This window comes from Gymnoscopelus braueri, assembly GCF_963280865.1.
Source record: "Gymnoscopelus braueri genome assembly, chromosome: 10".
NCBI classification, from domain to species: domain Eukaryota; kingdom Metazoa; phylum Chordata; class Actinopteri; order Myctophiformes; family Myctophidae; genus Gymnoscopelus; species Gymnoscopelus braueri.
The window spans coordinates 9,564,471-9,591,602 of NC_137611.1; the positions used below are offsets into that span (position 1 = coordinate 9,564,471).

At 41.9% G+C, this 27,132-nt stretch overlaps 2 protein-coding genes and 1 long non-coding RNA gene across 3 annotated transcripts in view; 2 read left to right on the forward strand and 1 right to left on the reverse strand.

The window, feature by feature from the left end:
* Positions 1–397: 397 nt before the first annotated feature.
* LOC308093338 (chymotrypsin B-like) lies at positions 398–7,812 on the reverse strand. The gene is made up of 8 exons (XM_080439675.1): positions 7,687–7,812; positions 7,061–7,135; positions 6,522–6,637; positions 6,055–6,137; positions 5,835–5,910; positions 4,779–4,959; positions 3,063–3,205; positions 398–1,595 (listed from the first exon to the last, which is right to left on the reverse strand). The coding sequence occupies exons 1-8, from the start codon at positions 7,727–7,729 to the stop codon at positions 1,434–1,436; spliced, it is 879 nt and encodes a 292-aa protein (XP_080295801.1). The 5' UTR covers positions 7,730–7,812; the 3' UTR covers positions 398–1,433.
* A 5,635-nt stretch (positions 7,813–13,447) lies between these two features.
* Positions 13,448–18,831, forward strand: LOC308093303 (chymotrypsin B-like). Its single transcript, XM_080439631.1, has 9 exons — positions 13,448–13,557; positions 14,090–14,110; positions 14,286–14,348; positions 14,872–14,987; positions 15,377–15,459; positions 15,803–15,878; positions 16,293–16,491; positions 17,341–17,474; positions 18,357–18,831. The coding sequence occupies exons 1-9, from the start codon at positions 13,494–13,496 to the stop codon at positions 18,516–18,518; spliced, it is 918 nt and encodes a 305-aa protein (XP_080295757.1). The 5' UTR covers positions 13,448–13,493; the 3' UTR covers positions 18,519–18,831.
* A 7,200-nt stretch (positions 18,832–26,031) lies between these two features.
* LOC308093066 overlaps positions 26,032–27,132 on the forward strand; it is a 3,304-nt gene continuing 2,203 nt past the window's right edge. Inside the window, exons 1-2 of the long non-coding RNA XR_013933845.1 lie at positions 26,032–26,233; positions 26,947–27,021. This is a non-coding gene — a long non-coding RNA (uncharacterized lncRNA). The remainder of the gene's footprint in view (positions 26,234–26,946; positions 27,022–27,132) is intronic.

Genomic DNA, 27,132 nt, shown 5'->3' on the forward strand with positions numbered 1-27,132 from the left:
GCTGATAAGGCTGATGATTTGTCCTCATATCTATCATCTATGTGATGTTTTTAGCTAAAGCAACCGTTACCAGATGTGTCTGTATCATTTAGCTTAAGATACATGATGTTTGTGTGTTTACCTCTTAGATCTAGGAAGGAAACCTGCTTATCACTGTCAATCATGGAACACTTATACACTTATACTTTACCTAACATCTTTACCTTTACCTTTAACACTCTTACTCCTTTACCTAACATCTTTACATAGCCACTCTTAGCCCCCCACATTTAACACTGAAGTGATCCTGATCTGTTGCTGATGTGAAACACTTTATATCGACTGTAAATAGTTCAGTCAGACAACTCTTGGATTGGATTAGAATATATATTTATTGAACATACTTGAGCATAAATATAAGAAGCATATATGAAGCATAGTTTTGCGTCAGGGCTCTGAATCTATTCACTCCCTGTAAGCATGAACATTTTAATAAATGTTACATGCCAAATAACATTTACAGGGAATGAATAAAGACCCCCATGGGGATCTAGAAACAGAGCCTACAGGTGGATGCCGGGGAGGCGGTGGGATAAGACTATTTTGTTCTATTTATGCAGGTAAGCGAAGCAACGATACGCAGGAGATGTCAGCAGGAGCAGCAGCGTCGGCACGTCAGCGCAGCCAGACAGGGAAGCCAGAATGAGCAGGTATAGGCAGAGCAGTACATATAACCACCCGACCAGGAAAAGAGTGCATGCGACTAGTCACCTGATCGTTTGACACAATCCCTTGAGTTGCCTGGCCTGAACTAGCTCCGCAAGCTTCGCCTCATTTGTTTCACAGTGAAATATAAATTTACCACCCTGTCTTTACCATAAACACCTTGTAGGAACCTTTGGACTTTCTTGAAACAATATTGCAGGAAGTAGTAGTTTAGATCCTCTCTACGAATTCAGTATATTTACAGCAAATCAACTACATAGCTTCTCTAAGAAGAAGAAGCTCCAAGGAAAAAAAAGGACTGGTACACACCTGGAATTCCAAGATTTACCTCGAATTTGATACGGTACCGAAAATGTTACCTATTTTGGTACTTTTCATTTTATTTTATTATTGTTATCATTATTTACCTTTTTCTGTATTTTACACAGAAGACAGTGGTTCTGACATTTTCATGTCATGGACCCCCATCTGAAAATATTTTGTGCCAGGGACCCCTATACAATAAATATTCAAAATGTGTCACATATTTTCAAGATTAAAAAAAAATAGCAGATCTGCAAACTTTACAGAAAAAACTTTAAAAGTACCGTCTTCGGTACTCAACCCTATAAGCAATATGCATTTATAAATTCAAACAAGTTGCACATCAAGGACAAATATGCCCAGACATTTGCACAGATTGTATTATTGATTGTTTCGATGCCAACTATAGAACAGCTGTTTACAGTTTAGTTGTTAGCCATGGTCTGGTCCATCCAGGCACGCAGCGCAGTGATGCTGGAGTAAACACCAGGCACTTTGGTAGGGCAGCCTGGCATGCCCCAGGAGGTCACACCATACAGGGTCCAGGCTCCATTCTTCTTACACACCAGGGGACCACCAGAGTCACCCTGAAACAACAAGCAGTTGTGTTTGTAATAGGGATGTTAACACTCGTCAAAAAATATCCGCATTTTCCTCATGGTGTTATTTGGTTATGGGGAGAGTCATTATTTTAAACAGAAAGAACACTAGAATGAGAGAAAGATCATTTCTGCTGTTCCACACCGGGAGCGTTAGAATACCGAGGTCAAAACTAAAGAGCGAGTGACAGCGAGAAGAGAGTAACAAAAAATGTCAAAATGAATTAAACGTAGTTCGGTCTGGGAGCATTGTCTTGTTGTCTATTTCCAGTGTTGGGTTTCTGTAACGGCACTACCTTTTGCGATAACTAGTAACATAACAAGTTATTTTTTGTCCAGTTCGGTAACGTGTCACAGTTACTGTATTTTTATTTATTTTAAGATTATTTTTTTTGGCTTTTTATGCCTTTATTTAGAGAGGGATAGGGAAAGTAGGCTGACAGGAAATGGGGAGAGAGATGGTGGGTGACACGCAGCAAAGGTCGTTGGGAACGGGAGTCGAACCCGGGACACGCTGTCAGGCTGGCATTGCAGCCTAGGTTGTCTGGACCGCCACGCTTAAGAGGATTAAAAGGTTATTATGGTACGACTTCTACTCTCACACCAGTCGTGTCTGTGACTTCACGGCCTGTGTACGTTCTGGCAGTTGGATTTTCCTTTTGAAACCACAAATTGAAAACGACTCGCTACCGCTGCGGGAATACTCGCTCTGTGTTCAAAGTGTTATTCATAAGAGGGGACGATCAATTATTACTTTTTTTTCTGTATTGTATCAAAACGTTATGCTACAGATGCCTGTAGTTCCGACCGTCTGGAAAAACTCGATGGGTTGAAATAACCTTTTAAACCAGGCTTTTAGCCAGCCAGCCACTCCATGTTGAATTTAGTCGTGCGTTCATGTTGGGGAACGCGCATGCACCCTGCACTGTATGTACGTCAACATGGAGGCACAATCGAGATCACGTTGAGCCGTCTGCTCCAGTCTAAAGCCAGGCAGAACTAAAAGGACATGATTTGAATGTTGTTGTTGAAGACATTGTTCCTTTATCTACTAGTTTTCATCCTAGATTAAAGTTGACAGTGGCCATCTTGTGCTTCAGCAACATGAACATGTATACATGAAGCAAAATAAATACATAAAAGTAATGCAAAAGTAACAGTAACGGATAGCTACTTTTATAATGCAGAAACTAGTAGTAACTTACTAGTTACTCTTTGAGAGTAGTAGTAACTATATCTAGTTACTTGTTTAAGGTAACTTGCCTAACACTGGCTATTTCTGAAAATCGACAATACAAAAATTCCGCATATAATGACATGCCCATGCCGAGGAAAAGTTACGAGACCGTCTTTCCGAAGCTCGGAATGACATCAATGAGTAGTTATATCACCTCCCCCTTTCTGAAGAAAAGTGTGGGTGTTGGGAAGGAGTGTGTATTTTCTCTTTACACTCACTTCGCAGGTGTCAGCTCCAGCAGCTCCGGCACAGAGCATCCGACTGGTGATCTCTCCCTCTCTCTTATACCAGGAACTGCTGCACTTGCTGTTGCTGAGAAGTAGCACACAAACCTGTTGGAGCTTGTCAGGACGGCTTTTATCTGGGAAAAAATACAAAGGATTCATGACGTCAAACGTCTGGTGCACACTGCCACTAACGTAGAATCCACCAATGTATGTTCACAGAATGTTCTACACCTTTTGAAATATCTTTCCATTTTTTACAATGAATGGAAGTCAATGAGGCTCGGATTGCCCACATTTGGGCACGGATGAGGCCATCGGCTCGCTAGACTCTTTCAGAGCCAGGCCAGCTAAGGAAGAGGCCGTTGAATCGGGTCAAAACCTAGCCCAAATATGGAGTCATAAGTGATATGTCATAGATATAGCCTGTAATAGGCATGTATATAGTACATAGATGTGTCATACATAGAGCATGTAATAGGCATGTAAATATAGTACATAGATGTGTCATAGATATGTCATAGATATAGTATGTCATAGATATGTCATGGATATAGTCGTCATATTGTCATAGATATGTCATAGATATAGTATGTCATAGATATGTCATAGTTGTCGTATTGTCATAGTCTGGCCACACAAAATCCTAGATCCACATGAAGCCATGGCGTTGTTAAATAGTTATTGGCTGTCTTACATTGCTGCTATAATGTCTGAGGATGTACTTGTACACAAGATGTAACAATCTTGAACCTCTTACTGTTATCATTTTTGAGAAGGCATTTAATATTTGCCAGAAAAAAATCAAGGTGATAACCAGAAATGTGGAGTACGTCTAACTTTGTTATTTTTCATAAAATCATCTTGAAGCTTTGCTGTTTTCACATTTGTTTTATATTCTGAACAAGACGTTTCAAACTGATATAAAAACTAGAAAAAGTGCTCGTCGGAGCACAGGTCTCCGCCAGGTCAGGTAGGTTAGTGTAGCCAGCAATTTTTGGAATTCGCCAGTCAGGCTGGAATTTGAAAAATCGATGGTGCAGATACTGTATAGTTAAAAACACGTATCAACCTGTTATAGCGCCACCATGAGGATGATTTGAGAAATGTAGGTATTTCTTCCTACCGGGAATGTACGTGCGAACTTTCACGGTGATTGCACGCTGTGTTCATGATTTGAGGCATTTATTCAAAACGGAATACTCCTGCAAACTTTTGTTTAATGACTGTACAGTAGAGATACTGTGTACCGATTTGCGTGACGTTTGGACAAAATCTGTAGGAGTACTGTCAATAAATGTGTTTAGCAAAAAGCGGCCTCCTGGTGGCGCTATAACAGGCCCATGTGAAAAACTTGGGCAGAGGTTCTGAATTGGCATCCAGGGAGTGTGTGTGCACAGTTTCGCTGCGATCAAGCCATCGGTGCCGGAGATTATCTGGTCACAGATGGACGGGGACACACACGGACGGACGGAGAGGGTGTAAAACATACTCTCCCGCCATGCCTTTCGGCCTGGCGGAGACAATAATTGACAATTGTTGATTGATCCTATTCTAAATGTTGAACGTTAATCTGCTCTAAGTTGCTCTACAGTAGTCTACTTGCCACGTGTACACACCCTACTCTATTCTAAATCACTGTAGCCTACTGGTAAAATGCTCCTTTCTGTGGCTGACGGATGAAAAGTGTGTTTCCTGTCGTTCACTCACTTCGGTAGTTGGTCAGGCCCCAGCCAGTGGCCACACACTTCATGTCAGCAGTGAGGTTGTCACCAGTCTCAGCCACACACACGGAGGACACATACTCGTTCATCTGGGCAGGGCTTTGCAGCTTGATCAGTGCGATGTCATAGTCATAAGTTTGGTCGTTGTATTCAGGGTGATTGAAGACCTACCAGGGAAATGACACATTCATCTTAAGGTGACTCCACCAAACAGACTACAACAGAACAGACTACAATTAACAGACTGGCATTCTGCGAGCAAAAGTTGGCATTTAGTTCAGCACAAACTGTCGGCCGATGCGCACATTGCGTTAAAGCTGGCAGCGCTGGTCTGCAAAAACCTGCCAGTGTTGCCAGGTCTGCTTATTATAAGCGACTTTGGACATGTTTTCCTGTAAAGTCGCTTGTAAATATTCATAGTTGCGGGTTGCTTTTGTTTGGGCTTGTTTCTGAAGTGTTGTTGCTTATGTGGGCTTGCTTTCAAGATTCTTTTAGAAAATAGCTGATGCTGAGGGCTCAAGTGGGGAAACTGGTGGATTATTTTGGGCTTGTTTTCATAGACCTGGTCGCTTGTTTCACTCACAGCATCTGACAACACTGGAACCAGCTCGGACTGGAGCTCGGACCAAACCTTTACCCCATCTCTCTCCCCCCTCTTCACTACCCCACGGCTATCGACGGCTCTACCGGTCGGGACACGACCAAACCTGCTCGGTCGTTCATCAAAGGTATTCTAGAAGTCCCGACCCGATGACACGGCGCTATCTACAACAGGTTGTCGTTAGGAGACGCTTTCCAACGCCTTCCGCGGCCGAGAGCTGCCTTTAGCTTTTAGGAGAGATATGCAAAAAGCTAGTTTTTGCTGCTTGCTGTAGATTGAATGTCTGGCTTCAAACATGTTTTACTATCTGGAGCCACAAACATAAAAAGGTAGGCAAAAAGAAATGTGCAAAATTGCGGGCAGGTAATGGAGATGACTCTGATAACAAATGTAACGACATAATCTTGTGTCCGTATTAGTCATATAAAACAAACCGCCTACCTTTCCAATTCTAATCTCCTGGATGTCGTCTTCTGGATTTAGATTGTGCTGGCCCAGGATTAAACGGTGACATTTTCTGAAAATGTTAAAAAAGAAATAACAATATAATGGTGGGGTGCTTAACTCAAAGAAGAGACAGAGTATGTGTGTGTGTGTGTGTGTGTGTGTGTGTGTGTGTGTGTGTGTGTGTGTGTGTGTGTGTGTGTGTGCGCTACTGTACCTGACCTTGCAGTGGGCAGCAGTCACAACCCAGTCCTTGTTGATCAGTGTTCCACCACAGAACGGAGGGTCGCAGCATTTTTTCTGAATTCACATTGGTTTCATTAGCAACAGTAATTCAGCTATTATGAAATTACTAAACAAAGCTTCCCCTCCTTAACGCTCATCCACCTATTTACACACACACACACCCACGCACCCACACACACACACACACACACACACACACACACACACACACACACACACACACACACACACACACACACACACACACACACACACACACACACACACACACACACACACACGCCTGCATGCATACACAGAGCAAACACTCCAGTTGTGTTTTTCTTTTCATCTTTCAATATAAGTCGTAGTAAATATGCATGGAATGATATATGATTGTAAGACAGTGTAAGATATAAAAGCAAGACAGTGTGGATAACAACAGAGAGAGTGATGTACCTGCAGGGAGACCTGCCAGGGCCAGGAGTGAGGTACAGCCTCCTCACCGTTGATGATACCTAATCCATCACTGGGACATCCAGGGACTTTTGGTTTGATGGCAGGAACACCACAGCCTGAAGAACACACAAATACACACACACACACACACACACACACACACACGCACGCACGCGCGCACACACACACACACACACACACACGCACACGCACACGCACAAGCCGATTTTCCAATTGTGGGGCTCCAAGCAATGCTCAAATTTATGGGAACCCGGGAAAACTGCAGTGCCATACCACAGTCTTCAAGGGGATGTTTAAAAAAAAAAAAATTATTAAAAACATATATATATTTCACACATTTCAATGAAGTTCTGCTCATGTAAACACTAAATCAGATCATACGAAGTAACTTAGTTGTCTTCTCAGATACTTACTCTTACTCAAGTAAGTATTGTGGTGTCTTTACTTCTACTTGAGCCATTATTATTTGAAAGAAACAAGGCCTTTAATAGAGAACAGTTTTTGGCTTCTCTACCCACCTGTGTCTGTGGTTCCGTTGCCAACAACCACTTCTTCAGGGGAACGCACATAGACTGCTGATGTCAGGTGTGAGCCTGTTGAAAACATGGAGAGTACCAGTCAAAGCTGAGCAATGCAACTAAAAGATGGGGAAAAAGTGGTCCAAGTACACGCAACTCAGGTCCGTTTTATAAAAAATAGAGGGTTTAACCGCCATTAAAACCGGGAAGGCACCTGTGTAATTTGAACCACTTTAACCATTATTTAATTTTTTGACTATAAAAAGAAATAGCTGAAATACAAGCTAACAGCACGTCACTTTGTGCTGCACTATGAGCTTGTAGATCTGCTATTTTAGAAAAATCGTGAACATTTGTGCAAATCTTATAAATATATATTGTTTAAAGCAAACATTTTTAACTCAAATATTTACATCTGGGGGTCCCTGGACCAAAATATTTTGAGATTCGGGTCGGCGGCCAAAAACACATCATTTTAGGGGTCCTTGACATGAAAAAGTTTGAGCAGCACTGATATAGCAACCTAAGCTTTTCAGCAAACTGTTTTATTTTTTAGAAGACATTTGTAGAATCGGCTTCAGGTCTAAATATGTTAGTTAGGTGGCGTTAAAATAGTCATACTGTACCTGAGCTCCACAGCAGAAGGAAGATCAAGGTTATTTCATTCATATCTGTCTGTCAGGACTCATACACTGATATGTCTGTAGCTGTCAATAAACATACACTGATATGATCCAATTAGTCTTCAGTCTGAACCTTCACTGAACAACACTTACTGTCTTATATCTCTGTAGTTGTCACATGTCAGCTCTACTCATTATGTATTCATCAGGGAGTGGTTTATTTTCTTAATGACATTCTGACTGGAAAAACACAAGTGTACTGAGGTGTTCTGCTACTTGAGTGTGTCCTTGTGTGACTCACTGTCAGGCTGTATTAGAGCCTATATGTGGTATGTGCCTTAACCACTAGGCTGTTGGCATCCTGTGTGTGGTATTTTGACAAAATCAGCTTAACCCTTTAAGACCGGGAACGCATCTCTGTCAGTGTTATTGTAAGATTTCTTTGGCTATTAAAAAATAGCAGATATTTAGATCTGCTATTTTTGAAAAATCGTGAAAATGTACATACATTACACACAAATGAATTAAAATGACTTTAATTCACTGTTTTCCCTCTTATAAGCGTGTGGAAAACTTCATACTGAACTGCATAGTGAATGATCATAAACAAAAAATATAAATATACATTTCTGAATATTAATGTTATTGAAATCATTTTTTTGTATTGAGGTTTCTCACTCTGGCTCTGGAATTAATTGAGCACTTTAAAAGAGTGCACTTTTCTAGTTTTTTTTGCATTTCCAAAATGTGCACTGGTGCCATATACGCTCATGCTCATACGATCAAATCCCACTAAAAGGTTTTCTGAAAAGTTAGCGGCTCTCATAACATTGCGACTCAGATGTACGTACAAGAAGTACATGGAACATCAACACTTGCAAGCATTTGTGGTTGGAAAGTTAGCTGTTTGCTAAGCATGTTGACGGGATGTATGTGTGAAAGGCGGGGGCTTTACTTGAACAGGGTGGTTTTAACACCTTTGTGAACTTGGAATAGATAAAGCGAAGATACCAACGTGACTCTATATGTACCCTGATATTGTGAAGAGGAAGTGTTGCCCAAATCTGTATCAGGTCAGGTCAGGTCAGGTCAGGGTGCATCTTGTTGTATTTATCACTGTTGATCCGGAGGGCCATGCAAGACCTCTGATGTTGTGTACAGAAGATTACCTTCATCTCCTTGGTCTGGTCCATGTTCTCCTGAACATGTCATAGTGATGCTCACTATGATAGCCCTGCCACTAGGGATGGCCCGGGGGTCGTTAATGTAGTTTCAATCCCCTTATCGATCCTGCTTATAGATCCGATTCCATATCGATCCTTTTCTAATATGTATAGTTAGCTGGGTGATAATCTGGATGACTTTATCACTTTCTTAACTTTGGAATAGAATTCGTGATATAATCGATTCCTTATCCCCATCCCTGTCTGCCTGCCACCTCCTCCAGATGAGAGGAGGTGGCAGGTGATGGGGTCATTTCACTGTGTCATCAGCAAACATGACGATGGTGTTTTTTTTCACAGAATCAAACGTTTTATGGTCATGATTCACCAGGACCCTGGATGGCTTGATTCTAGGCTTAAATTAATTGATATAAATATTTTTGGAAATGTCAATGGGAAAAATGCATTGAGTTTTTTGAAGTGGCACCCGGGAGGGGAGGGAACTGCGATGCTCTATAGAATGGAATTGTCCTCGGGTGTTTTTTTCCCCCACTGTATATTTGCACATACCTGTACATGAAATTTTCCTCTGCATTTTCCCATCCTATAATCACTAAGAGAGCAGTGAGCAGCCATTCTACGGCGCGCGGGTAGCAATTAGGGGTTAAGGGTCTTTGCTCAGGGACACACATCGACACATTGGAGCCAGCGCGATGCTTTTTAGTTACTTTTCGGTGTTTTAGCTGAAGCTATGTAATTAAGCATCATAACAATGCGTCTCTCGTCTGTCTTCACAGCACCATTTCAGAAAGCACAACTCCATGTGGGGATGTTGATGTTTAGCAACTTTGCGTGTGCATTCCCACGAGGCCCAGGAAGAAACCGCCACCACAACATTCTCTTGAACAAAACTCTTGAACCGTAGGTCATACAATGAAAGTTTTTTTCCCCCCCTGGATTCCGTGGATGAGGTTGCAACTCTCCATATACTGTAGGCCCCACCCATTTTTGCCAGACTAGGCTTTCCACCATTTTGTGCCAGTTTTGCTCCTACAGATTTTGTCCAAAACTCACACAAATTGGTACACATTATCTCTGGGGGCATGTGATTAAGATGTATCAGTCCGATGTTTCATATTCCATTCCGATAGGCTATGATCAGGGGTGCACATAACTTTTTAGGTCTAGTACTCAGAAGAGCACCTGGAGATGTGACTTGGTGCGCCAAATAACCAAATAACTTGCCCCGTGCCGTTTTGTCAACGGGGGGGGGGAGGGGGGGATATTCAGCACGGTGCCCACCGGACAGTTTTGTCAACGGGGGGGGAGGGGGGGGATATTCAGCACGGTGCCCACCGGACAGTTTTGCCAACGGGGGGGGGAGGGGGGAGGGACGCTCTGCTTCCAAATTCCGCCGATTTTCGCCGTTTTTTTTTCTCACGCTGTTTGGTGAACCCCCCAAGGTTGGTGCCCTGTGCTGCGCTGCTTTTATCCGCCAGATTGGGACGTTCACGGCATATTTTGCACCATTACGGTGCGTTTATCATCGGTGACGAGTGCCTCTAACAGCCGCTGAGGCAATGCGAGGCGATGCGAGACGCTCACACAATCACGTGCAGCATGCGTCCTCTCCTCCTGCAATGGCTGTACATGGGGCCGACGCGTGCTTTAGGGTGATTGTGTGAGTGTGGCTTCAGGAAGTAAATTCCTAGCCTCGATCTGCAGGCTTTTATTTTTTAGTTTTGCTAAAAAATAAAAGCTTGGAAATTCCTGTCCCAGCTGTTGGTACGCAAAAGCGCCTCGCGTCGTCTGATGTGCCACACATTATTTATTTTGGGTGCGCATGCGCACCTGCGCACCAGTTATGTGCACCCCTGGCTATGATTGACTTCTGCGCTCCGAAGAGTGCACTTTTCTAGTTTTTTGGAATGGTGCCACATACGCTCATGCTCATACGATCAAATCCCACTAAAAGGTTTTCTGAAAAGTTAGCAGCCCTCATAACATTTCGACTCAGATGTAAGTACAAGAAGTACATGGAACATCAACACTTGCAAGCATTTGTGGTTGGAAAGTTAGTAGTTTTTGTAAACATGTTGATATGATGTATGTGTGAAAGGCGGGGGCTTTACTTGAACAGGGTGGTTGAAGTGGAACTACTTGTCCCCCAGTCTTTTCCCCCCACTTCCTATAAACCACAACATGCCATTACATTTTCCTTTTAAGTGAGGACACACACACACACACACACACACACACACACACACACACACACACACACACACACACACACACACACACACACACACACACACACACACACACACACACACACACACACACACACACACACACACACACACACACACACACACACATTGTACAGCACTTTGGAGAAAGGTGCTATATCAATGCACCCTTTACCATTTAAAAGTAATTATCATAATTGTAGTTCATGTTTTATTTTTGCCTTTTTAAAAAACATGCCATATTTTCATGAGAAAGTTATGTGACTATTACAGCTTCAGTTATTTCAAAACCTGTGGTTTAAACCACCAGCTGATACAGGAACCACACGACGCAAACTGAACCTGTTGACAGGAAGCTTGATGAGAAAGAGGCAGAGAAAGATGAAGTATAAAGAAAAATGTACATGGGAATATAGTCTAACTTACTCTACATTATTTATAGTTTATTGTCACATACAATAGTAGTTCTTTACAATGTTCACTTGATTACAAAATCTCTTTGACAATCTCACGCCTCAAAACCACCCTTGGAATCACTGACACCACCCTCTCCTGGTTCAAATCAGACAGACATCATTTCATATCCATCAACAACTGCCAATCACTCACAACTCCTGTCACCCACGGCGTCCCCCAAGGCTCAGTACTTGGCCCTCTCCTCTTCATCCTCTAAATGCACCCCCTTGGACAGATACTCCGCAGACACGGCCTCCGATACCACTGCTATGGAGGAGGTGGCATGCAGACAGGAATGGGGATCCAGAATCGATTATATCACAAATTCTATTCCAAAGTTATGAAAGTGATAAAGTGACCCAGATTAGCACCAGTTTGCCAACAACTATCACTATTAGAAAAGGATCGATATGGAATCGGATCGATAAGCAGGGCCGATAAGGGGATTGAAATAAATACAAATAAATGAACGACCCCAAACCCTAGTGGCAGGGCTGTCACAGTGGAGCCAGGAAAACAGCATCTTCCTGAACATGGAGAGGTCTTGCATGGCCCTCCGGATCAACAGTGATAGATAAAACAAGAAGCACCCCGACGTGACCTGACCTGACCTGACCCGACCCGACCCGACCCGACCTGGAGAATGCACACAGAGACACTTAAGACTCTTTAAGAAAACTTAAAAGTGCTCAATTAATTCCAGAGCTATGTAAGAAACCTCAAGAAAAAAGTGATTTCAATAACATTAATATTCAGAAATGTATATTTATATTTTTTGTTTATGATCATTCACTCTGCAGTTCAGCGTGATGTCTTCCACACGTTAATAAGAGGGAAAACAGTGAATTAAAGTCATTTTAATTCATTTGTGCGTAATGTAAAACGGTTGAGCCCCCCTAGGGTTTCTTACCTCACCGGCAAAACAACTAACTGTCAACTTTCCCATGGAAAGAACTAACATATCATGCATATATATATATATATATATATATATATATATATATATATATATATATATATATATATATATATATATATATATATATATATATATATAAATTGTTGTGCAAATCAAATAAAGTCAGCAGTGGTTAACACTTTCTAACGGTTCTCAACTTGACTTCCCTTTTTATTTTTGGTTGTGTTCTTGGTCTGTGTAACTAACTAGCTTTTCTGCTGCTTAAGCACAATTTTATAAACGGCAGATTTTGTCAAAACACCACACACAGGGTGCCAACGGCCTAGTGGTTAAGGCACATACCACATATAGGCTCGAATGCAGCCTGACAGTGAGTCACATGACCACACACTCAAGTAGCAGAACACCTCAGATCTTGATCTGATGGTTAATGTAGATGTATCGTACTGAGAAGCAAACACATTTTTCTGTTTTTGTGATCATTCATAACCTGGTACTAAATAATGTCCATCAATGTCATATTTTCTTTAACACCCTATTAAGACTGACTGATGATTGAGAACAGTGAACCAAATGTCAACAGTTGTAATGAGAGTATGAGACCCACTTGTTTTGTCCTCTACTCACACTACTGTGTGTGTGTGTGTGTGTGTGTGTGTGTGTGTGTGTGTGTGTGTGTGTGTGTGTGTGTGTGTGTGTGTGTGTGTGTGTGTGTGTGTGTGTGTGTGTGTGTGTGTGTGTGTGTGTGTGTGTGTGTGCGTGCGTGCGTGCGTGCGTGCGTGCGTGCGTGCGTGCGTGCGTGCGTGCGTGTGTGCGTGCGTGCGTGCGTTCTTCCAGTCAGAATGTCATTAAAAAAATAAACCACTCCCTGATGAATACATAATGAGTAGAGCTGACATGTGACAACTGCAGAGATTAGATATAAGACAGTAAGGGTTGTTCAGTGAAGGTCAGGTTCAGACTGAAGACTTATTGGATCATATCAGTTTATGTTTATTGACAGCTACAGACATATATCAGTGTATGAGTCCTGACAGACAAGATATGAATGAAATAACCTTGATGTTCCTCCTGCTGTGGAGCTCAGGTACAGTATGACTATTTTAACGCCACCTAACTAACCCATTAAGACCTGAAGCCGAATCTACAAATGTCTTCTAAACTGTTTGCTGAAAAACGTATGTTGCTACACCAGTGCTGCTCAAACCTTTTCATGTCAAGGACCCCTAAAATGAGGTGTATTTGGTCGCCGACCCCATCTCAAAATATTTTGTTCCAGGGACCCCCAGATGGAGAGATTTGAGATAAAATTATTTGCTTTAAACAATATATTCAAGAAGTGCACAAATGAAATATTTTTTCTAAAATAGCAGATCTACAAGCTCATAGCACAGCACAAAGTGATGTGCTGTTAGCTTGTATTTCAGCTATTTTTGAATAATCAAAGAACAAAATAATGGTTAAAGTGGTTCAAATTACACAGATGCCTTCCCGGTTTAAATGGCGGTTAAACCCTCTATTTTTAATAAAAACCTGAGTTACATGTACTTGGACCACTTTTTTCCCACCATTTAGTTGCATTGCTCAGCTTTGACTGGTACTCTCCATGTTTTCAACAGGCTCACACCTGACATCAGGAGGTAATAAAACAGTAGTAATGAAGTGTTTTTGTTGTAGCAGCTCCATTCAAATATACCTATAAAGAAGTCTATCATGAAACATAATAACAATAATTATGATGAAATGTGTGTGCGTGTGCGTGTGCGTGTGTGTGTGTGTGTGTGCGTGTGCGTACGTACGTGTGTGCGTGCACAGAGGCAGTTTTAAAGCATCAAAGCAGTGGAGCTCTGGTGCAAAAGGGGCCTCGCCTCCACCGTGGTGAATAAAATATATTTATATTTTTCCATGTACATTATGTATATAATTGGGGTGGGGACTGGGGAGTAAACTGGTGTACAGTACAGTATGTGATAATAATCAGAATGTTAAATGTATTAAATAATTGAAACCGTAAACCTTGTGTATCAATCCATTCCATATATCAAGTATGATTTTCATCGACAGTCAATCAAAAGGTTTCCATTTGCACAGTGTGTAAGGTGGACAGAGAGGGAGGGGGGAGAGAGAGAGAGAGAGAGAGAGAGAGAGAGAGAGAGAGAGAGAGAGAGAGAGAGAGAGAGAGAGAGAGAGAGAGAGACGACATTTCTCATAAATACGTTTTTATTTACTTTTATTTATTACTTTTTGTTTAGTGGGTTCCCATAAATTTGAGCATTGCTTGGAGCCCCACAGTTGCAAAATTGTGTGTGTGTGTGTGTGTGTGTGTGTGTGTGTGTGTGTGTGTGTGTGTGTGTGTGTGTGTGTGTGTGTGTGTGTGTGCGTGTGCGTGCGTGTTTTTCAGGCTGTGGTGTTCCTGCCATCAAACCAAAAGTCCCTGGATGTCCCAGTGATGGATTAGGTATCATCAACGGTGAGGAGGCTGTACCTCACTCCTGGCCCTGGCAGGTCTCCCTGCAGGTACATCACTCTCTCTGTTGTTATCCACACTGTCTGGCTTTTATATATTACACTGCCTTACAATCATATATCATTCCATATATATATATTTTTACGACTTATAATTAAAGAAGCCAATACCCCCCCCCCCCCCCCCCCCAAAAAAAAAAATAATATTTGGGGAAAAAAAGTTTTTTATGAAAACATTTTTGAGATTTTTTTATTTATTTTTTGGGAGGGGGGGGGGGGCGGGGGGCTAGTGAAAGTTACAGGTATGGTGTGTATGATATGAAATCCTTAATCATATTCCATCATATATGGAAGGGCCCCAGGAGCCCTTTGAGCTATGGAAGCTATGCCATTTCATAATAGCTGAATTACTGTTGCTAATGAAACCAATGTGAATTCAGGAAGAATGCTGCAAACCTCCGTTCTGTGGTGGAACACTGATCAACAAGGACTGGGTTGTGACTGCTGCCCACTGCGTCGTCAAGTACAGTAGCACGCGCACGCACGCACGCACGCACGCACGCACACACACACACACACACACACACACACACACACACACACACACACACACACACACACACACACACACACACACACACACACACACACACACACACACACACACACACACACACACACACACACACACACACACACACACACCTTTGCTGCAGTGCCTATTGGGACTTATAAAAGGGTCACCAAATCTCAAATCTCTTCTTCCAGTATTTGAGCCTTTTGTACTTTACTCTGCATGTCTCTTCTTTGACTTAAGCACCCCACCATTTTATTGTTTATTGTTATTTCTTATTTTACATTTTCAGAACATGTCACCGTGTAATCCTGGGCCAGCACAATCTAAAACGAGCAGACAACATCCAGGATATGAGAATTGGAAAGGTATGCGCCGTTATCGGCTGCCACTTGAGCCCTATTACATCAGCTATTTCCAAAAATAATCTTGAAAGCAAGCCCAAATAAGCAACTACACTTCAGAAACAAACAAAAGCAACCCGCAACTATGAATATTTACAAGCGACTTTACAGGAAAACATGCCCAGAGTCGCCTATAACAAGCAGACCTGGCAACACTGGCAGGCAGGCTCTTGCAGACCACCGCTGCCAGCGTTAACGCAATGTGCGCATAGGCCGACAGTTTGTGCTGAACTAAATGCCAACTTTTGCCAAAAGACTGCCAGTCTGTTGTAGTCTGCTGTAGTCTGCTGTAGTCTGCTGTAGTCTGTTGTAGTCTGAAGTATCCTAGTCTGTTTGGTGGAGAGTAACTTTAAGATGAATGTGTCATTTCCCTGGTAGGTCTTCAAACACCCTAAATTCAAAGAGAGGTTGTCTATGGAAACTATGTCTATGGTCCCTGACTATGACATCACCCTGATCAAGCTGAAAAGCCCTGCCCAGATGAACGAGCGTGTGTCCCCCGTGTGTGTGGCTGAGACTGGAGACAACCTCACTGATGACATGAAGTGTGTGGCCACTGGCTGGGGCCGGACCCATGGTGAGTGAACGATAGGAAAGCCACCTTTCCTCTCTCAGCCACAGAAAGGACCATTTTACCAGTACAGGGATTTAGAATAGAGTAGGCTGTGTACACGTGGCAATTAGGCTACTGCAGAGCAACTCAATAGAGCAGATTCAACGTTCAACATTTAGAATAGGGTCAATCAACAATTGTCAATTATTATTATGATATAGTTTGAAACGTCTTGTTCAGAATATAAAACAAAAAGTGAAAACAGCAAAGCTTCAAGATGATTTTATGAAAAATAACAAAGTTAGCAGCAATGCAAAAATAAGTAAGACTTATAGAAATATTTAATGAGACAGTGTGCAATAACGCCATGGCTTCATGTGGATCTAGGACTTTGTGTGGCCAGTCTATGACAATATGACAACTATGACATATCTCTGACATATCTGACTATATATCCCGGATATATCTATGACATACTATATCTATGACATATCAATGACACATCTATGTACTATATACGTGCCTATTACATGCTATATCTATGACACATCTATGTACTATATACTTGCCCATTACATGCTATACTGTATCTATGACATGTCACTTATGACTCCATATTTGGGCAAGGTTTTGGCCCGATTCAACCACCACTTCCTTAGCAAGCCTGGCTCTGAAAGAGTCTCGCGAGCCGATGACCTCATACGTGCCCAAAAGTGGGCAATCCGAGCCACATTGACTTCCATCCATTGAAAAAAATGAAAAGATATTTCAAAAGGTGTAGAACATCCTGTGAACATACATCGGTGGATTCTACGTCAGTGGCAGTGTGCACAAGACATTTGACAACATGAATCCTGTGTATTTTTTTCCCAGATCAAAGGAGTACTGACAAGCTCCAGCAGGTTTGTGTGCCCCTTCTCAGCAACAGCACGTGTAACACTTACTATAAGGGAGAGATCACCAGTCGGATGCTCTGTGCCGGAGCTGCTGGAGGTGACACCTGCCATGTGAGTGTAAAGAGCAAATACACACTCCTTCCCAACACCCACACTTTTCTTCAGAAAGGGGGAGGTGATATAACTACACAATGATGTCATTCCGAGCTTCAGAAAGACGGTCTCAAAACTTTTCCTCGGAACCCATCTCGATATGATGTCATGACTCTCTTAGTCATGGGCATGTCATTATATGCAGGGCCTTTTTTTATTGTCGACTTATTTTTAAAAAAATAGCCAGTGTTAGGCAAGTTACTTTAAACAAGTAACTATAGTTATAGTTACTAGTTACTACTCTCAAAGAGTAACTAGTAAGTTACTGTACTAGTTACTGCATTATAAAAGTAGCTATAATTTACTTTTACTTTTGCATTACTTTTATTTATTCATTTTGCTGTATACATATTCATGTTGCTGAAGCACAAGATGGCCACTCTCAACTTTAATCTAGGATGACAACTAGTAGATAAAGGAACAATGTCTTCAACAACAACATTGAAATCATGTCTTTTTAGTTCTGCCTGGCTTTAGACATGGAGCAGACAGCTCAACGTGATCTTGAACACGCCTCCATGTTGACGAACATGCAGTACAGGGTGCATGCGCGTTCCCCATCATGAACGCACATCTATATTCCGTCTATACTCTCGTCTCGCTGTCACTCGCTCTTTAGTTTTGACTACGGTATTCTAACGCTCCCGGTGCGCAACAGCAGAAATGATCTTTCTCTCATTCTGTGTGTTCTCTTGGACATGGATTACTCTCTTGCGCCTCCCTGAGTCTGTTTAAAATGATAACATCTCCCCATAACCAAATAACACCATCACGAAAATGCGAATATTTTTTGACGAGCGTTAACATCCATATTACAAACACAACTGCTCGTTGTTTCAGGGTGACTCTGGTGGTCCCCTGGTGTGTAAGAAGAATGGAGCCTGGACCCTGGTTGGTGTGACCTCCTGGGGCATGCCAGACTGCCCTATCAACATGCCTCGTGTGTACTCCAGCATCACTGTGCTGCGTGCCTGGATGGACCAGACCATGGCTAACAACTAAACAGCTGTTACTCTATTGGCATCGATACAATCAATAATACAATCTGTGCAAATGTCTGGGCATATTTGTCCTTGATGTGCAACTTGTTTGAAGGGATACATGCATATTGCTTATAGGGTTGTACTGAAGACGGTACTTTTCACGTTTTTTTCTGTAAAGCTTGCAGATCTGCTTTTTTTTTTTTTACACATTTTGAATCCCTGTCCCTGGCACAAAATATTTTCAGATGGGGGTCCACGGCCAAATACATATTAATTTGGGGTCCTTGACATGAAAATGTCAGAACCAATGTCGTCTGTGTAAAATAAAATAAAAAATCAATAATAATAATAATAATCTGGCAAAATAAAATAAAAAGTACCAAAATAGGTACGATTTTCGGTACCGTATCGCATTCCAGGTACCGGGTACCTTATTGGTTCAAATGTGAATGGTACTCATCCCTAATTGCTTATTGCTGAATAAATCTTGGAATTGCAGGTGTGTACCAGTGGTCAATATTTTTTTTCTTGGAGCTTCTTCTAAGAGAAGCTGTGTAGTTATACTGAATTCATAGAGAGGATCTAAACTACTACTTCCTGCAACAATGTGTCAAAAAAAGTTCCTACAAGATGTATATGGTAAAGACAGGGTGGTTAATGTATATCAATGTGAAACAACTATTTACAGAAAATATAAAGTGTGTTTCACATCAGCAACAGATCAGGATCCCTCCAGTCTTAAATGTGGGGGGCTAAGAGTGGTAAAGGCTATGTAAAGATGTTAGGTAAAGGAGTAAGAGTGTTAAAGGTAAAGATGTTAGGTATAAAGGAGAAAGAGTGTTAAAGGCTAGGTAAAGATGTAAGAGTGTTAAAGGCTAGGTAAAGATGCTAAGTAAAGTATAAGTTGATAAGTGTTCCATGATTGACAGAGATAAGCAGGTCTCCTTCTTAGATCTAAGAGGTAAACACAAAAACATCATGTATCTTTAGGCTAAATGATACAGACACATCTGGTAACGGTTGCTTTAGCTAAAAAGATCACATAGACATGAGGATAAATCATCAGCCTCATCAGCATTGCAGAACTACTGAACTTGAATGAATTTGTTATACACTGTCCTAGACAGCATAAAAACCTTTAGCTGGTTTAAAAGTCCAATAATGGATTGTTGCCCTGAAGTCACTCAGGGCCACAGAGAGTACTAAGGATCAGTAGGAGTGCAATAAAACCAGTAATACTCCAGGAGGAGCCACAACACAAATAAGCAGGACTACATCTGAGAGGATGTACAAGGTGACATTCTGTGCTGCTAAAACCAGTAGGTCTCCACTCCTTACACCCTTTGTAGGGACATTCTTAGATACATTTACAAGCATGATGTAAATGTATTAATTATAGAAACGTTCTTAAATGGATGCTAAATGTGTCCTTGTAGCTATAGCTAGACGTAGCCTACTAGCCTGATTCTCAACCATCTTTAATTTCAAGGACCCCCAGTTTGATATGCAATGCATCCATCATGTCATGTTTTATTTAGACCAATCTACACAGTCAAATCAGTCTTAATTTAAAACGGGAACCATCAAATTCCCAAGTGGTCACTCTACCGAGGGCCAGATTAACACATGGGGCTACCCTGCAGCCCAGGGCACGAGGCTCGGTCAGGCACAGGCGCACGCACGCACGCACGCACGCACGCACGCACGCACGCACGCACACACACACACACACACACACACACACACACACACACACACACACACACACACACACACACACACACACACACACACACACACACACACACACACACACACACACACACACACACACACACACACACACACACACACACACACACACACACACACACACACACACACACACACACACACAGAAGAGAGACATTTTCATGGGCCAATGTTGAGCCAGTCTTTGGGGTTACATGAAAGCAATGAGGATGCATAGTCAACACCAACTTGGGACTCCTGGATCGCAGCCCTCCACTCCCTCCTATACAGCACCTATATGGGTCCAGAGCTCCGCTGCCACGCTGCAGTGTGTCTAATGTAGGTGGTGAATGCACTTCTATGCCTTGGTTTGGCTGCCACGGTGTCAGTTCGGTCCCCATTAGTTACAGGTGCCTGACACAGTGCCCAGTGGGGATACAGTGGAGAAATACACACACGGTGCACACACCTTTGATCCCATGGAGATATAGTTTGATGTGCTCTGAAACTCAGCCTGGCATGCATGCACAGCTTACCTTTTTCCAGCCTTATGTTGCACTGCAGTAACCTAATCATCACACAGCACTCAGTGGTGGACTGGCCGTTTATGCCCAGTGGGCCGACCAATAAATGGGCCGGTGGCCACGTTATTAAAAAAAATAACGACTGGGCCCCCATCTTACGACCATTACGGTAATTTCGTCCCGTGCCGGCCGCTGGTAATTACGGTAATTAGCTTATTTAATTGTATTTTTATACAATTACCAACGCTGTTGAGGAATTTCACTGCAATGCTGCTAACAGCTGTATCGTATGTGTATGTGACAATAACGTATACATAATATATTTGACTACATTTGCATGCACACATTTCTTCAATCGGTTTCTTGTCTTTCTCATCAAGCTTCCTGTCAACAGGTTTAGTTTGTGCACCATACAGTTCTTGTATCAGATGGTGGTTTAAGGTTCTTGTATCAGATGGTGGTTTAAGGTTCTTGTATCAGATGGTGGTTTAAGGTTCTTGTATCAGATGGTGGTTTAAGGTTCTTGTATCAGATGGTGGTTTGAGTCACAGGTTACTAAAGTTTGTTTCCCTGAAGCTGATCAAATGAACCTACGACAATGCTAGTAACATGTTGGGCATGTATTAAAGGAGTGCAATCATGCATACTATGTGAATTAAACCTGCTTACAGAATTGGTCCCGTGCATGTGCAGCCCATACATTACATGTATTACCACCCATACATTACATTACATGCATGGTCTGGTATAGTCTTTTCGCAAATTAGAGCATACCCACATCTCCACAAATCACTACACAACTGTAGCATGCATATGTTTGGGTGAATGAGATTCACTGCATTTTATTATAATTATTATTATAGTTATTATTTTTAATTATAGACTTCTTTATAGGAATATTTGAATGGAGCTGATACAATGTTTTCCTCCCACTCACTCGCGTGGTCAGCTATTCAGACTTTGTTTTTTTCACACATTGCAGCTTTGGAGTTGAGCACATCACTTCCCCTGTTTCCACCATTTTACCCTTTTTTTTTTTTTACAATTATCAATGCTGTTGAGGAATTTCAGTGCTTAATAACGCTGCTAACAGCTGTATTGTATGTGTATGCGATAATAACAAAATAATAGTTTTATTATATTTGTGTGCACACATTACCTTACTCAGTCTCTTGAGTTTCTCATCAAGTTTCAGTTTGTGTGTCATGTGGTTCCTGTATCAAGCGGTGGTTTAAGCCACATGTTTCTAAATAATCTCTCTCTCACTCGCGCGCACACGCACGCACACGCACGCACGCACGCACGCACACGCACACACACACACACACACACACACACACACACACACACACACACACACACACACACACACACACAGCGAGGAGAGACATTTTCATGGGCCAATGCTGAGCCCTTTGGGGTTACATGAAAGCAATGTGAGGATGCATAGTCAACACCAACTAGGGACTCCTGGATCGCAGCCCTCCATTCCCTCCTATCCAGCACCTATAGGGGTCCAGAGCTCCGCTGTCGCGCTGCAGTGTGCCTAATGTAGGTGGTGCATGCACTTTCACTCCTAGCTATGCCTTGGTTTGGCTGCCACAGTGTCAGTTTGGTCCCCATTAGTTACAGGTGCCTGACACAGTGCCCAGTGGGGATACAGTGGAGAAATACACACACGGTGCACACACCTTTGATCCCATGGAGATATAGTTTGATGTGCTCTGAAACTCAGCCTGGCATGCATGCACAGCTTACCTTTTTCCAGCCTTTCTGTTCTATTGCAGTAACTTAATCATCACACAGCACTCAGTGGTAGACTGGCCGTTTGACACAGCGGGCATATGCCCAGTGGGCCGACCAATAAATGGGCCGATGGCCACGTTATTAAAACAAAATAACGACTGGGCCCCCATCTTACGACCATTACAGTAATTTCGTCCCGCGCCGGTCGCGGTAATTACGGTTATTAGCTTATTTAATTTTTTTTACAATTATCAATGCTGTTGAGGAATTTCACTGTGATGCTGCTTACAGCTGTATTGTATGTGTATGTGACAATAACCTATACATAATATATTTTACTATATTTGCATGCACACATCCTACTACTTTAATTGAAATGACCTCCAAAATATGTCCGGGTTTGCTCAACACGATCACTCCATTTCCCCCGAAACCTGCCACAGACTGTTGATCAGAGCTCTGGCTATATTATAGGCTTCTTTCCCCGCCTGTACTTACAACATTTTAGCCACAGCACATTTTCCTTTCTAGCCGCAGTATCTTTTAATTTGATTAGTCGATTACCATGATCAGTCATAACCATAAGGACTTTCCAATGCAGCTACCACTGCCAAATATAGACTGTGATGGACTGTGATATGATCGAGCCTACGGCCCAAACCTCTAGTTTCTTTAATCTGTTTCTTGTCTTTCTCATCAAGCTTCCTGTCAACAGGTTTAGTTTGTGCATCATAAGGTTCTTGTATCAGATGGTGGTTTAAGGTTCTTGTATCAGATGGTGGTTTGAGTCACAGGTTACTAAAGTTTGTTTCCCTGAAGCTGATCAAATTAACCTATAGCAGTTCACCCGGTTAAAAACAGAAAAGTGAGCTCCACTGACACACACACACACACACACACACACACACACACACACACACACACACACACACACACACACACACACACACACACACACACACACACACACACACACACACACACACACACACACACACACAGCCCTATCTTGCACGCCGCTTACCCCTTATCCTTTTTTTTGTGCCTTTTTTCCCCCTATTTTGAAAAACATTTTTAAATAGTTAAATGTGCCGATCTACAAGCTCACAACATGTCAATGTATTTTCACTATTTTAAAATGTTTTTCAAAATAGTTCAAAATGCCAAAAATGTTTAGACATAAGGGGTAAGGCAAGATAGGGCCCATCAGTACCTTATACTTCTAAAGATGACAAGAGCACAGATCTTCTTCAAACAGTTTCTAGTGACAAATATAAGCGTCCTGGAAAAAAGTCAAATATCATTTCAAGTTGACCTGCCTATATGAGCCACCTTGAAATCCTTTGGCAAAATTAGAGTATACCCCGTTTCTCCAGACTTTAAGTGGGCGCCGCTTATCCTTTCACACCTTGCACTTTTCTGTGAACACTGTGAAGCCACAGATTTGCACACTTTTTCCATCCACCAGCCACAGTGACTGGCCTATTCTTTCGTTTGTTTTTTACCAGTCAGTTAAATGATTTAGAACATAGGCGATTCTAGCGTTTTTTGTGTGTGTGTGTGTGTGTGTGTGTGTGTGTGTGTGTGTGTGTGTGTGTGTGTGTGTGTGTGTGTGTGTGTGTGTGTGTGTGTGTGTGTGTGTGTGTGTGTGTGTGTGTGTGTGTGCGCGCACACGCGTCCTCACTTAAAGTGAAGAGGAAGTGTTGCCCAAAACTGTATGAAGTGGAACTACTTGTCCCCCAGTCTTTTCCCCCCACTTCCTATAACCACAACATGTCATTACATTGTCCTTTTATTTTTATCTACAGTAAGCTTATATACAGTATGTTTATATAAGCTTCTGGATCCTAAGCTGACCACAATGTCAGGGTACCTAGAGTCACTTTGGTCTCTTCGCTTTGTCTATTCCAAGTAAGTACACAAAGGTGTTGAAACCACCCTGTTCAAGTAAAGCCCCCGCCTTTCACACATACATCATGTCAACATGTTTACAGCAAACAGCTAACTTTCCAACCACAAATGCTTGCAAGTGTTGATGTTCCATGTACTTCTTGTATGTACATCTGAGTCGCAAAGTTATGAGGGCTGCTAACTTTTCAGAAAACCTTTTAGTGGGATTTGATCGTATGCGTGTGAGCGTACAGAATGCCACCATTCCAAATTTTGGAAATGCAAAAAAACTAGAAAAGTGCACTCTTCGGAGCACATAAGTCAATCATAGCCAATCGAAATGGAATATGAAACATTGGACTGATACATCTTAATCACATGCCCGAGGACTATTCTATTCTATTCCAGAAACCTGAGCAGCCTGAACACCATCGTCATGTTTGCTGATGACACAGTGGTGGGCCCGATTTGAAATGACCCCATCACCTGCCACCTCCTCTCATCTGGAGGAGGTGGCAGGCAGACAGGGATGGGGATCAGGAATCGATTATATCACGAATTATATTCCAAAGTTATGAAAGTGATAAAGTCATCCAGATTATCACTAGTTTGCCAACAACTATCAATATTAGAAAAGGATCGATATGGAATCGGATCGATAAGCAGGATCGATAAGGGGATTGAAATAAATACCATCGGGCCATCCCTATAGTGGCAGGGCTGTCACAGTGGAGCCAGGAAAACAGCATCTTCCTGAACATGGACCAGACCAAGGAGATGAAGGTAATCTTCTGTACACAACAACAACAAAGGTCTTGCATGGCCCTACGGATCAACAGTGATATATAAAACACAGAAAAACAAACAAACAAGAAGCACCCTGACCTGACCTGACCTGACCTGATCTGACCTGGAGACTCTTAAGACTCTTTTAAAGTGCTCAATTAATTCGAGAGCCATGTGAGAAACCTCAAGAAAAAATAAGTGATTTCAATAACATTAATATTCAAAAATGTATATTTATATTTTTTGTTTATGATCATTCACTATGCAGTTCAGCGTGATGTCTTCCACACGTTAATAAGAGGGAAAACAGTGAATTCAAGTAATTTTAATTAATTTGAGCGTAATGTAAAATAGTTAAGCCCCCCCTAGGGTTTCTTACCTCACCGGCACAACAACTAACTGTCAACTTTCCCATGGAAAGAACTAACATATCATGCATATGTATATATATATATATATATATATATATATATATATATATATATATATATATATATAAACTGTCGTGCAAATAAAATAAAATAAAGCAAATGAAGTCAGCAGTGGTTAACACTTTCTAACGGTTCTCACCTTGACTTCCCTTTTTAGTTTTGGTTGTGTTCTTGGTCTGTGAACAGAATATGTAGCGCGTTGCTTTTCTGCTGCTTAAGCACAATTTTGAAAATGGCTGATTTTGTCAAAATACCACACACAGGGTGCCAACAGCCTAGTGGTTAAGGCACATACCACATATAGGCTCTAATACAGCCTGACAGTGAGTCACACAAGGATATACTCAAGTAGCAGAACACCTCAGTGCACTTGCGTTTTTCCAGTCAGAATGTCATTAAGAAAATAAACCACTCCCTGATGAATACATAATGAGTAGAGCTGACATGTGACAACTACAGAGACATAAGACAGTAAGGGTTGTTCAGTGAAGGTCAGGTTCAGACTGAAGACTAATTGGATCATATCAGTGTATGTTTATTGACAGCTACAGCCATATCAGTGTATGAGTCCTGACAGACAGATATGAATGAAATAACCTTGATGTTCCTCCTGCTGTGGAGCTCAGGTACAGTATGACTATTTTAAAACCCATTAAGACCTGAGGCTGATTCTACAAATACAGTTTGCTGAAAAACCTATGTTGCTATATCAGTGCTGCTCAAACTTTTTCACGTCAAGGACCCCTAAAATTGTGTGTATTTGACCGCCGACCCCCATCTCCAAATATTTAGTTCCAGGGACCCCTGCAGATGCAAAGGTTTTAGTTAAAAATGTTTGCTTTATACAATATATATTCGATTCAAGATTTGCACAAAATGTCAAAAATAGCAGATCTACAAGCTCATAGCGCAGCACAAAGTGACGTGCTGTTAGCTTGTATTTCAGCTATTTTTGAATAGTCAAAGAATAAAATAATGGTTAAAGTGCTTCAAATTACACAGATGCCTTCCCGGTTTTAATGGCGGTTAAACCCTCCTATTTTTTATAAAAACGGACCTGAGTTACATGTACTTGGACCACTTTTCTTCCCACCTTTTACTTGCATTGCTCTAGCCTGGCTCCACCCCCTGAATCGCTTGCCTCGCATTCAGGGTGACGGTGTCGAAGGCGGGGGTTTCTCGGTTGAAAATCTGTACGACGAATCGGGATCGGAATAATCCAGTATGAACCAGACAGGGCTTTCAGACTGAATAATGGAGTGAAACCAAATGAAAATTCAGACTGAGTGTCAGGCTAGCATTGCTCAGCTTTGACTGGTACTCTCCATGTTTTCAACAGGCTCACACCTGACATCAGCAGTCAATGTGCGTTCCCCTGAAGAAGTGGTTGTTGGCAACGGAACCACAGACACAGGTGGGTAGAGTAGCCAAAAACTGTTTCTTTAAAATAATAATGGCTCAAGTAGAAGTAAAGCCACCCCAATAATTACTTGAGTAAGAGTAAGCATCTGAAAGGACTTCTAAG

Bases quoted from the DNA above. Each gene is read 5' to 3' on its own strand.
- LOC308093303 (XM_080439631.1), top strand. From the start codon at position 13,494: ATGAGTCCTGACAGACAAGATATGAATGAAATAACCTTGATGTTCCTC. The intron at 15,460-15,802 runs GTACAGTAGCAC...TTACATTTTCAG, and splicing joins GCTGCCCACTGCGTCGTCAA to AACATGTCACCGTGTAATCC. The intron at 17,475-18,356 runs GTGAGTGTAAAG...TCGTTGTTTCAG, and splicing joins CTGGAGGTGACACCTGCCAT to GGTGACTCTGGTGGTCCCCT.
- LOC308093338 (XM_080439675.1), bottom strand. From the start codon at position 7,729: ATGAATGAAATAACCTTGATCTTCCTTCTGCTGTGGAGCTCAG. The intron at 3,206-4,778 runs GTGAGTGAACGA...ATTTTTTCCCAG, and splicing joins GGGCCTGACCAACTACCGAA to ATAAAAGCCGTCCTGACAAG. The intron at 1,596-3,062 runs GTGAGTGTAAAG...TTGTTGTTTCAG, and splicing joins CTGGAGCTGACACCTGCGAA to GGTGACTCTGGTGGTCCCCT.